At 34.7% G+C, this 11,805-nt stretch overlaps 2 protein-coding genes and 2 non-coding genes across 6 annotated transcripts; 1 reads left to right on the forward strand and 3 right to left on the reverse strand.

The window, feature by feature from the left end:
• Positions 1-326: 326 nt before the first annotated feature.
• Positions 327-3,337, reverse strand: LOC122538724 (endoplasmin). Its single transcript, XM_043673030.1, has 4 exons — positions 3,182-3,337; positions 3,001-3,084; positions 2,199-2,805; positions 327-2,104 (listed from the first exon to the last, which is right to left on the reverse strand). The coding sequence occupies exons 1-4, from the start codon at positions 3,225-3,227 to the stop codon at positions 448-450; spliced, it is 2,394 nt and encodes a 797-aa protein (XP_043528965.1). The 5' UTR covers positions 3,228-3,337; the 3' UTR covers positions 327-447.
• Positions 3,338-4,459: 1,122 nt separating this feature from the next.
• Positions 4,460-7,494, forward strand: LOC122538725 (calcyphosin-like protein). 3 transcript variants are annotated; one of them, XM_043673031.1, is made up of 5 exons: positions 4,460-4,617; positions 5,537-5,739; positions 6,031-6,208; positions 6,288-6,497; positions 6,771-7,494. In XM_043673031.1, exons 2-5 carry the CDS (start codon positions 5,585-5,587, stop codon positions 6,870-6,872), a joined length of 645 nt encoding a protein of 214 aa, XP_043528966.1. In that variant the 5' UTR covers positions 4,460-4,617; positions 5,537-5,584; the 3' UTR covers positions 6,873-7,494. The 3 variants fall into 3 exon arrangements, with proteins under 3 accessions (XP_043528966.1, XP_043528967.1, XP_043528968.1); XM_043673032.1 differs by having other exon boundaries at positions 4,469-4,617; positions 5,583-5,739; XM_043673033.1 differs by lacking the exon at positions 4,460-4,617 and adding an exon at positions 5,356-5,450.
• Positions 7,495-7,952: 458 nt separating this feature from the next.
• Trnag-gcc lies at positions 7,953-8,023 on the reverse strand. The gene has a single exon. It is a non-coding gene; the product is annotated as a tRNA-Gly (tRNA).
• Positions 8,024-8,529: 506 nt separating this feature from the next.
• On the reverse strand, positions 8,530-8,600 carry Trnag-gcc. Its single transcript has one exon. It is a non-coding gene; the product is annotated as a tRNA-Gly (tRNA).
• Positions 8,601-11,805: the final 3,205 nt, after the last annotated feature.

The following is an 11,805-nucleotide window of genomic DNA, read 5'->3' on the forward strand; positions in this document are numbered from 1 at the left end:
TCGCATCAAACATACTATATATTTATATGTATATTTAATAGTTTCAGTCGACGATTTCTTTTGCTTTACTTATATAAAAAAATGGAAGATCAAACGAAATAAATTATGAGAATTATCTTTACCAAAAACGAAATTTACAAAACTACAGTTGTATCGTGTTGAAAAACTTAATCAGCGATAAATCTCTTTTTCTTATCCTTGAATAATTATCATATCCTTTGATGAACGATTGTAATAATACAGTTACAAAAAACAGTGTGAAAGTGTTGCAAAATATCAAAGGATATGATCATTATCCTTTCTCTGTTCTTTTTTTTTTCTCTCTGTATGTACAATAATTTATCTTGCTCGCAACAACACAGTTGCACCTTCAATGATAATGATCACTATACATTGTATAGCCATACAACTAGAAAATTATAATCTAACGTGTGATACAATTCTCGATTATAATTCATCGTGTTTTTCTTCGTCTTGTTCATCTTCGTTCGCATCTATATCTACGACCTTCTCCGATTCTTGTTTCTCCGTCGAGCTGGATTCTTCCTCCAGCAGCTCTTCTTCTTCAGGAACTTCGTCTAGAGAAATGCCTAAGGTCTTTCTCATCAGCTGTTCCACACTGTCAGCAAAACTGGCAGTTTCTCTGAGCATGTAGCCAGATCGAAGGGTAGCCGTTCTGAACATCATTAACGCGATATCCTTAGCTGTCTGATCAGTGCTATCAATTTCCACTCTGTGCAGAAGTTCCCTAATAAGCGGATGCCTCGGATTGATTTCTAAGGTCTTTTTCTGGTTTAAGTAGTAATTTTTCTGTGGGTCGTCAGTCTTCTGATGAGCGTTTGAAATGGCCAGTCTCTCCATGTTACCTGTCCATCCGAACATACTAGCAACTAGGGCACACGGCGAGTCCGTGAGACGTTCAGATACTTGAGTCTTGCTGATCTGATCCTTTAGAATATCATTCAACCACTTGACCAGTGGTTCGAAGGTAGTTTTCAATTGTTCCATCCTCTCCTTGGCCTTCTTTCCCTCGTCAAGCGAGAAGCCTTCCTTGGCTACGTTCTGGAACTTCTTGCCATCAAATTCAGGGAGAGCAGAAATGGCATATTCGTCAACAGCTTCGGTAAGGTACAAAACCTCATATCCTTTCTTATCTAATCTTTCTACGAATGGTGACTTTTTCACTTCCTCTTCGGAAGAACCAGCAATGTAATAAATGTACTGTTGATTAGGCTTCATTCGAGACACATACTCTGACAGTGACGTAGCGCCTTTCTGTATGGAGGACTGGAACAACAGGAGTTTGGACAATCTAGCTCTATTCTGTGCATCTTCGATCACACCCAGTTTGATGTTGGTACTGTACTCTTTCCAGAATTTTTCGTAATCGTCCTTGGGAATCTTTTTGATCATATCCAACACCTTTCTAATTAGCTTCTTTTTAATTACTTTGATAAGTTTGTGCTGCTGCAGATTCTCACGAGAGACGTTCAATGGCAAGTCGTCGCTATCGACGATACCACGAATGAAGGACAAATAGTTGGGCATCATATCTGTGAATTTATCTGTAATGAAAACTCTCCTGACGTACAATTTGATATTGTCTGCTTTAGTGCCATAACGATTGAAGCTGTCACTTGGTTGTACTTTAGGGATGAAGAGAAGAGACTTGAAGGTGACTTCACCCTCTGCTACGAAGTGAATCTTTGCTAGAGGATCCTGAGTGTCCTTTGTCAATGCCTTATAAAAGTCATTGTAATCTTTGTCCTCGACTTCAGACGGCTTCAGAGTCCATATCGGTTTAGAATCATTCAAAAGCTCCCAATCCCAAATAGTTTTATCAACCTTCTTCGTCTTTTTCTCTTCCTCTGCGTCTTCTACTTTTGCATCTTCCTCTTCGTCCACCTTGTCTTCAGACTCTTCTTTCTTACTCTCATCTTCCTTAGAAGCTGGAACGTTCTCATCCACGTCATCTTCGTCTACCTGAACGACCTTGCTACTCCAGAGATAGATAGGGAAATTGATGAATTGCGAGTATTTCTTTACAAGATTTTTAATGGTATCCTCCTCTAGGAAATCCAATGCCTCATCTTTCAAATGCAAGCTACGATTAAATTAAGATTAAGCGAAAAATGAAAATTAATATCACGAATTTCATAAAAGAAAAGAAAAAAGAAAATATATTATTTTTTATTTACCTTACTCTAGTTCCTCTCTTCAATGTGTCTCCTTTAGGATGTTCTACAATACTGTAGCTGCTACTATCAGATTCCCAGATATATTGCTTATCGTCATTATGTTTTGAAGTAACAACTACTGTGTGGGAAACCAGGAATGCAGAATAAAAACCAACCCCGAATTGGCCGATCATATCATTCAGATCTTGATTGTTGGAAGTATCTTGCATTTTGCTTAAGAACTCAGCTGTTCCTGACTTTGCAATGGTTCCAAGATTGTTGATCAACTCATTCTTGGTCATACCAATACCAGAGTCAGTTATGCTCAATATCTTGTTCTCTTTGTCGGATTTTATCCAAATTGCCAACTCTGGATTGGTATCCAAGACATTTTTATCAGTAAGCGAGAGCAGTCTGATTTTATCTAATGCGTCTGATGCGTTGGATATCAACTCCCTTAGGAAGATATCTTTATTGCGATACAAAGAGTTGATGATAAGTTTCATGATACGATTGACCTCAGTTTGGAACATGAACTTCTCAGCTTTTTCTCGAAGTTCCTTTACTTGAGCAACATTTAATCCATCTAATTTGATTGCTTCCTCCTCCCTTTGAACTACTTCATTATCTGCGGAAATTAAAACAGAACTTATAAGATGTGAAGTCACTTTTAATGCTTAAACGAATTGCATGTCTCGTAGTTGATGTTATCGGATAAAAATTCCATATGTACATCTGGTTTATATCACAATCATCATAAAAAATTAATCGAAATCGGCAACTGCCGACGTCGACAACAGAAAGAACAGAACAAGTGTCTCACCAGTACGAGATCCTTCACGGCTGGCACCCAAATCGTTTTCCACGGTTCCAACATCCTCCTCCAAATTTTCTGCTTTAACAAATCCTAAATAACAAAAAGTATATGTTAATGCTCTTGCTTGATCAACGCATACATTTCACTATTATCTCTTCTGACCAAAAATTTTTTTTATTAAACTCACCTGCTACAAAGAACAGGACCGACAATAATAATAGCGCTTTTTTCATTGCTACCGTGCAAGATTCACAAATAGCGGTAGTGGAAAAAAAAGCGAAATACCACGATTCACTGTTTTATGCCGACTGTCATATAATCTTGCCCGCGACGCTTTGATATAGTAATAGAAGACTGTTGTAAGCCACCAATGAAATGAACCCACGCAATACACATCAACCAATAAGGCATAAGCCGGTTAGAAGTCGGTCCAAATGTCTTCTTCCGATTGGTGGATGGAAGCAACACATGGCACTTGCTATTCTAGAATATTCCCTTGAAATTTCTCTGCTTTTTAATGAAATATCAACTAAATAACTTTCTTCTAAAACTACATTCTTCGATACTAAAGATAATTGAATATGAAAACATGATCGCATTTAAAGAAACGTTCGAAATTTTTGATGTGAGAGAAGGATTAGTGTGATCGGTAGTTACCGTCAGAAGATGAGTACGTTGATAACTTACCGACAACTGTAATTGCCGGTAAAATCAATTGAAATTCTCGATCTTCATTTTTTTTTTACACGTAACATATATTTAAAAATGCACATTGAAATTTTACTTTGTTTGTACTTACTTGATAGTAAAAATTATAATTTAATAATTATCTATAATGAAAAATATCAACCTATAATTAAAACATATATGTTTCTTTTAAGGTCAGAGTAATATTATCTCGTTACATATTATGATATCTCATCGTTTATACTATTTCAGACGCAAAATTACTTTGGACACATATATATACGTTTATATTGTACTGCTTGTCATCTAGTAACTATATACATTCATATTGTTCAACAGAATAGATCCTTTGGAACAAAGACCGGATATGATCGTTATTCAAACATAATTAGACATTGAAGCAACTTCGAATTACATTAACTTTAGTATTAATAGAAGTAAATTTATTTTTTTGATAAGTAAGGAGAAAAGTGTTTTTCTATTTTTAAGAGTCGAGGTGATTTTTTTTTTTTATAAGTACGATTCTATTGTTTAACAGTTAAATATAGAATTCATTAACTCTTTAATGGCAATAAACCATGCAAGAATTATTGACAGGAAATTGGTATCGGTGACTGATCACGCGTTAATCTTTTTCTGATACACATGTTGTGACTAGTTGGTCGTTATGGATACATGTTCTACAGACTATCATAGTTTATATACACGTGAAACACACCTCGTTTTCATATGTGAATGTGTTTTATCTATTCACGTGTGCAATCCAATGTATAGTGTCCACTTACAGAAGGCGCGGATTCGCGCCCGGAGAATCCCTTGTCACTTGCCTTCCTGTTCTCCTCAAAGGAGTTACAAATTCTTTTCGCATCGATAGTTGATCAGAATTATTCTAGAAAACAGTACATGCAGCTTTGATCTCGTATCCTGAATATCAAGGTAAGTTAAATCGAAATTAAATTAAATAAATAATTAAAATTCCGAATGATCGTGATAGAGGCTATCACTTGAAATTACCAATGTAAATAAGGAGAATTTTAAAGATATATAGATAGGAAAAATTGCCTATATATTAAAAAGAAATTACTTATACAATTGCTTGTATATTAAAAAAAAAAAAAAAAAGGAAGAATTGAAATTTTAATCTGGATCATCTATCAATATTTAGACTTTATATTAATATAAGCAAAGCACATGTAAGCACATCTTTGCAACTTGTTCCAAAAGACGAATTTTTTTCAATGCCATTGATTTTGATAAATAACTTCACTGACTTTCGCATAAATATCTTTTGGTTGGTCATTATATTACTCAATTTTACTATTTCTGACACTCTGATAGAACAGTTTGTATCTATTAGGAAAACTGTGTAAAACAAGAATCATTTGATGATCGATTGTTCAATATTTTCTCTCCAGACTTCCAACGGGGACAATTTCAACGAGTTATCGCTCTTTTCTTATTAATTAATTAAGCAAATGAGGGCAAATCCCTCACGATGCCTTTAAGAAAATTAAATTACGTTTAACTAACAAAACGATCGAAGCATGCACACATTGCGTTGCAACTTTATATGAAGTAAGGAAAAAACAAAAGTGGGAAAACAGCGTAACGTAAGCAATTGATGTCAACTCCCACTTCGCCAGTTTACGTTTCCCACCTTTCATCTATTTCTGTCCTTATCGAATCGAAATAATAGATTAGGGACTGATTATAGCGACCAACATGTAAACCGATTCAATGGATAAAACAATAATCCTAAAACAGTCAAGGTCTATAGTTGGAACTTATAGTTTACTTTTTTTCTTAAGATAAGAAAATCGAAGTGTTGAATATAGATTTACTGTCTCTTTTTCAGATACCTGAGTCATAGCCATGAGTCATAGCGTGGATTTCTCTTTCAGGGATGTTCTTGAATAGGCCGCAGAGCGCGACGACCAGGCAAGAGACTGAAATGATCAATAAGGCCCAACGGGCCCTGTACAACACCACGGATCCCGTAGAAAAGCTTCGTTTGCTCTGCCTGGCCAGAGGTGCCAATGGCATCCTTGGCTTGGGCAGGTAAGTAAACAGCTTCTTTTTTATTTCATCGTACACATGTAATCTAAAATTCGAAATTCATATCAGAATAATAATTCTTTTTTTTTTTTTCATACGAGGAAGTATTCAATGTAGCTTAACAAGATTGCTATAAAATTCCAGAGAAATGTAATTTAATTATATTATAGTAATAATAATTCTTTTTACGGGAAAGTATTCAGTGCAGCGTTGTCCTATAACGCTTAACAAAATTGCTATAAAATTCCAGAGAAATATAATTTATTATATTATAGCGTGTGTCAATTTATGTAGAATTTTTCGTCGTATGGACGACGATGGAAACAAAAAATTGAATCTGGAGGAATTCACCAAAGGCATCGAGGAGAGTGGCCTGGAACTTTCAGAGGAGGATATTCAAGACATGTTCAAGAAATTCGACACGGACAACGATGGGAGCATCAGCGTTGACGAGTTTATCGTTGGCATAAGAGTGAGTGTATTTTCCAAAGTATGATACATCGATAAATAAATTATTAGCTTATTAAGAGAAAGAAAAAAATTCTTTTTAGCCTCCGATGTCTCAGAGTCGCAAAAACGTGGTGGATCAGGCCTTCAAAAAACTTGATAAAACTGGCGATGGAATAATCACGGTCGATGATTTGAAAGGAGTTTACAATGTTAAATGTCATCCCCGTTACATCAGCGGTGAAGAGAGCGAAGAAAGTATTCTGAACAAGTTCCTGGGGAATTTCGAGCAGAATAATACCAGAGATGGCATTGTGAGTATCTTCTTATCTTTATCAGAAAATTTTTAGATAATAATTGATAATATGATAAATAAACAGTGTGTTTTTATGCGCATTACGAGTATTTACGAATTATTAAGCATTTTTGTACGTTTAAATTTCGCACAAATGCAATATAAAAATCTGCAATGTAGTAGCAAAGACGAAAAAAAAGAGATTGCCTTACTAGAGTAATTCAGTCAGTCGATCTAGAAAATGATAAATATTGCTTTGATCGAATTACAGTATTCACAATTCTTATTACAGGTTACCGAAGAAGAGTTTATGAACTATTATAGCGCCATTAGTGCAAGTATCGACCACGATGCTTATTTTGATTTAATGATGAGAAATGCATATAAACTTTGAACTCTCACACGGTCTTGTAACAAGCAGTTCCTCCAGTTCAATTTCCAGGTTTTAAACTTATGGCTTTCGATATCGACCTCTGAAGTGTTCATGCAACTGGTAGTAGCCAATAAAACATTCATACACGCAAACCCTAGACAGTTTACGGAATACAGCAATCTGGCTTATGTAATAATTGATGCCTATTAACTTCGCTTACTGGTCGATTTTCGTTGAATGAAATTAATCGATGACAAAGATGGTCCACGAAGAGACCAGAAAAATAATATTTATTTCACGACGAAAATATATCCTCTCTTCTTCTCTCATATCTGTTACATCTAAGAATATTTCTCGTAATTCTTGACTCTTGTACATAAATTTAATCAACGTTAATTAGTGTTCATAATAGAGGAGGTATTTCGCATACACGCCGTAAATACATGATTATCTTTCTCGATTAAAATGTTTGATCGAGTTTGAGAATCACTGCGTCAGTTTGAATATTTATACGTATACACGACCATCTATGAAATGTAGCTTGTACATAACACAGAAGCTTGGTTACAGGGTCCAATACAGTGAAACAAGCACGTATACTCATACTGTAAAATTATGTATGTTATTTCATGTGTCTTTTAAATACAATTTCACCTTTCAAAAATCCTAAAATCCAATTTCATGCAATACAATTTTTAATCATCAATGGTTTTTTTTCAATTCCAATTCGAAATATATTTTAAAGTACAAGGCGATATAACAAAAACTGAATATTTAATATTTAGTTAAGAATCCTTATAAGAATATCTGAGTTACACAACGTGATTTTCCGGTTTCTTGCATTTAATCCAGTGCCTTTTGAAATACTTCAATTAGAATGATTCTTTCTTCTCGCAGAAATATTTTCCATTTTAATATTGATAGATTAGTTTTTGATCATGATGTTTTATTTCATCTTTTTATCATAAATAAATTACTGATTGTTATTGCGATAATTGTAATGTTAATTTAATAAAGTTACAATAATTTTCATAAAATATAAAATATATATTGCTAAGATTATGTTAAATTGTAAAATTATAATTAAGAAAAAAAAATTCTTGCATCGGCCGGGAATCGAACCCGGGCCGCCCGCGTGGCAGGCGAGCATTCTACCACTGAACCACCGATGCTACATAAAGTACTATCAAATATTATCTATTTATATCTTTACTAAATAAATTTCAATACATGCTAATTTATTTTTTGTTTTAGAATACTTTTGATCAATATTAGTATTTCAATTAAGTTACATGATACTACTCCAAAATTATTGAAATATTTCATCCATTCACAAATTTGTTAGGTCTTCTATGCGATATGGCATCCTCAAATACTGTCGCTTTATGTTTTTTGAACTCAGTAACGAAAACCAGACAATTCTTCCGCAAATTTAACTCAACTTAACGTTTTCTTACAAATGCAATTATGTGCACCACAATGTATAATAATACAGTGTAGTTTAATTAATTTTTTTGTAAGTAGGAAGATCAGACAATAGTTATATGTAAATAAAATCGTGGTCTTGAAAATGTATCCGAAACCAGTGATGCGTATATTATTTAAAATTATTAGAAATAGTAATAAAATATAATATATTACAAAAATTGTAATTAAAATTAATCAGAGAAAAAAAAATTGCATCGGCCGGGAATCGAACCCGGGCCGCCCGCGTGGCAGGCGAGCATTCTACCACTGAACCACCGATGCTCTATGATACGATGATGAAATGTTTACAGATATTAGTGTAATATGACCTATTTTTAATTCATAATACAATTTAATATAAATATTCTCGCCTAGACCTTCACAGAGTGCGGACGTACCCTGCGATACCTGAGAGTTCGAGACAAGTATACCTTTGGTAAGTGAATAGCGTAGTGCGTACAAATGCAAAAAAGCATTAATAAAAAATAGAAAGAGGAAAAAAAATAGAAAACAGTGCAAACAAGTTCACCGCAGTGCAAAAAACAAAGAAGAAAAAAAAAGAGAAAATCCAGAACGGAAATCTACAAGGTGAAGTCCCTCGGAGACATCCCTGAAGAACAAAGAACAAAAAGAAATGACATCAACAAAAACAAATCAATAGGTACAAGTAGCAATCTCAAATTACGCTAAATCGTATGATACAGAACTAGAAAAAAGCCCTACTGATATATATATATATATATATATATATATAGTACAAATCTCACCAGACAGTAACACAAATAACTTAAAACAAATAAAAACAATACTACACACCTATATAAAATGGGAAAAAATAGCAAAAAAAGATCGTATACAATGCATGAGGTGTCAACGAATTGGACACATAGCCGCAAACTACAACTTAGAGTATCGTTGCGTAAAATGCAATATCCCCCACAACCCAGGAGAATGCCCGCGCAACAGGGAACTCCAACCGGACACACAACCATACTGCACCAATTGCAAAAGCTTCGGACACCCTGCCTCATACAGAGGATGCCCGAAACTTAACGAACTCAAATTAAAAATAGAAGAAAAGAAAGCAGCCCTAAGAGCGCAAAAAGAGAAAAAACACGAAATAAAAAATAATTTTATAAAACAATGAATTTCATTCAGCGAAATAATAACAGGAAACAGAACAACAAACGAAGGAAAACACGAAGAAACAGTTACACACACCATACCAGAACAAAACCAGAACACACTAATAGAACAAATAAGAACAATCATAGAAACAACAGTACAAAACCAAATGGCACGACTTCTAGAACAAGTAGAAGTCAACTCCAACAAAGTCACCGTCATAGCAGAATCACTAGACATCCAGTTTTAAATGAACAGAAACCCCAACTCATCACAGACAAAAAACATCACACATTCAACATAACGAAAATCTCCCAATCATCTACCACTACAACAGAAAAATCAACAATAAAACTATACCATACATCGGTAATTTATCATCCTGCGACCCCGAAATACGATACAAACACAAACGGAGCACGACGTGAAAATAAAATACAACAATAAAAAATATTGGTGGCTATAATAAAAAAAAAAAAAGAAAGAAACAATACTTTCCCGACCTGGGACCGTACCGAGGATAACAAAAAGAAAAAAATACAACGTGAGATATGCACCCCGGGGCACTACAGTTAGCCCCATAAAGCAATTTTTGTTAAGGCCTCATGGGACTGACCGGGCCCAAAAGTGCAATGGTACAGTAAATCGCAATATATAAGAATAGAGTTCCCATCCCCCCCCCCCATCCTCCTACTTTACCCTTGAAATATTGTACAATTACAATATTGTACAATTACCTTATTACATAATAAAAATAAAAAAAAAATCCATAGATATAGTATAAATTTAGTTTATCTAGAATTAAGGATCATGTAGCAATAAGTGCAGAAATATAACCTTCAACTTAAGACTGTGCGTGCTCCAGGGATGGAGCCTTTAGTCTAAGAAGAAAATAGTAATAATTTATAATCTTTTGTACGTTATGATTATTGTCATTCACTGGCACGAATAAAACGTTCAAAAAAAAAAAAAAAAAAAAATAGCATCATACACGAAAATCTTTTGGAATGCTTCACTTTACGACGTAACCATAGAATTAGGACTGTCGTCATTTTCTATCTCTCAATTTTCACCAGAAGGCATGGTATTCAATAAAGGGCATATTGTTGGATCTTTTCGCGCAAACTAACGTCCAAATTTTTGCATACTACAATGAAATTATAACGCTTCCGCCGGACCATCGGACCGAAATATTTATGAAAAATCACGTTTCCACATTCGGCAGATGTAAGGGAATATCAGAAACATATAGACAATTATACAATACGCGAAAGATACTATTGGCTATCACTGAATGTTCGAAATTTGAATGCATGTTCTAGCTGCCAATTGCAAAAACTCATCCGCGTAAAAACATGACAGCCTATGACTCTGACAGACACTCCCAGTCAAGCTTTCAATAAAATTTTCTTGGACATAGTTGAACCACTACCAGCAACTCTTTCCGGAAATTCCTACATACTCCAAGATCTTTTAACTAAATATTCTTTTGTCACTCCTCTTCAAAATCCGTCAATCTATGAAACAGCAGACACATTAGTTAATTCATTTATCTGTAAATTCGACGTTTCGAAAGCAATCCTCACAGATCAAAAAACAAACTTTATGAGTACACACTTTCGTTCAATGGCAACGTTTCAAAATTTCTTAATATAAAGTTACCGCATTCCATCCGTAAAGTAACGATTCCATAAAGCGATTACATAACGTTCTTAAAGAATATCTAAAGCACTATATCACTGTGAGCGAGTATTAACAATGCCGCTCGTTCTTTGGTGTGAGATGACTCCCTCGCCTATTTTGTAGAAAAAACCAGGCGAAGTGATTTTCAGGACCATGGGCTGATTCAGATGTTTATAAACCAAGCTAGGGTATAAGAGTTGGACCGAGGAGAGTACACGAACTTGAGAATGAAAGTAGATGTTGGTTTTCTGTAAGACGTGGCAGAGAGCGCACGTCCGAGCCAGTCGTTAAGTTTAAATAGATGATTAATTATTAATAGGAAATACATTGTGTCAAATTATTTCCTACATTACCCATAATAATGAGACGAATAGTTGAAGTTATAACACGAGTATACATGAGAGAACAAAGTTCACACCGCACGAATTGATATTCGGAAAACTTGCCCGTGTCCGCTCTGCACACTTCCTTCGAAGAAACGAGAAAAGATACGTACGATGCCTATCTTCGGGATTTACAGACCAAAATAATCAAATCTATCGAACGAGCACGTGATAAACTAAATGAAGCAAAAATCCGATCAAAATCTTATTACGATAGAAAGACTAACGCAGAGCGAATTCTCCCGGGTGACATTTACCTCTTTAAAGAACCTTGGAAAGGCAAATTCGACTCCGAA

The sequence above is a fragment of the Frieseomelitta varia genome, unplaced genomic scaffold, assembly GCF_011392965.1.
Source record: "Frieseomelitta varia isolate USP_RPSP 00005682 unplaced genomic scaffold, Fvar_1.2 scaffold_176, whole genome shotgun sequence".
Classification (NCBI taxonomy): domain Eukaryota; kingdom Metazoa; phylum Arthropoda; class Insecta; order Hymenoptera; family Apidae; genus Frieseomelitta; species Frieseomelitta varia.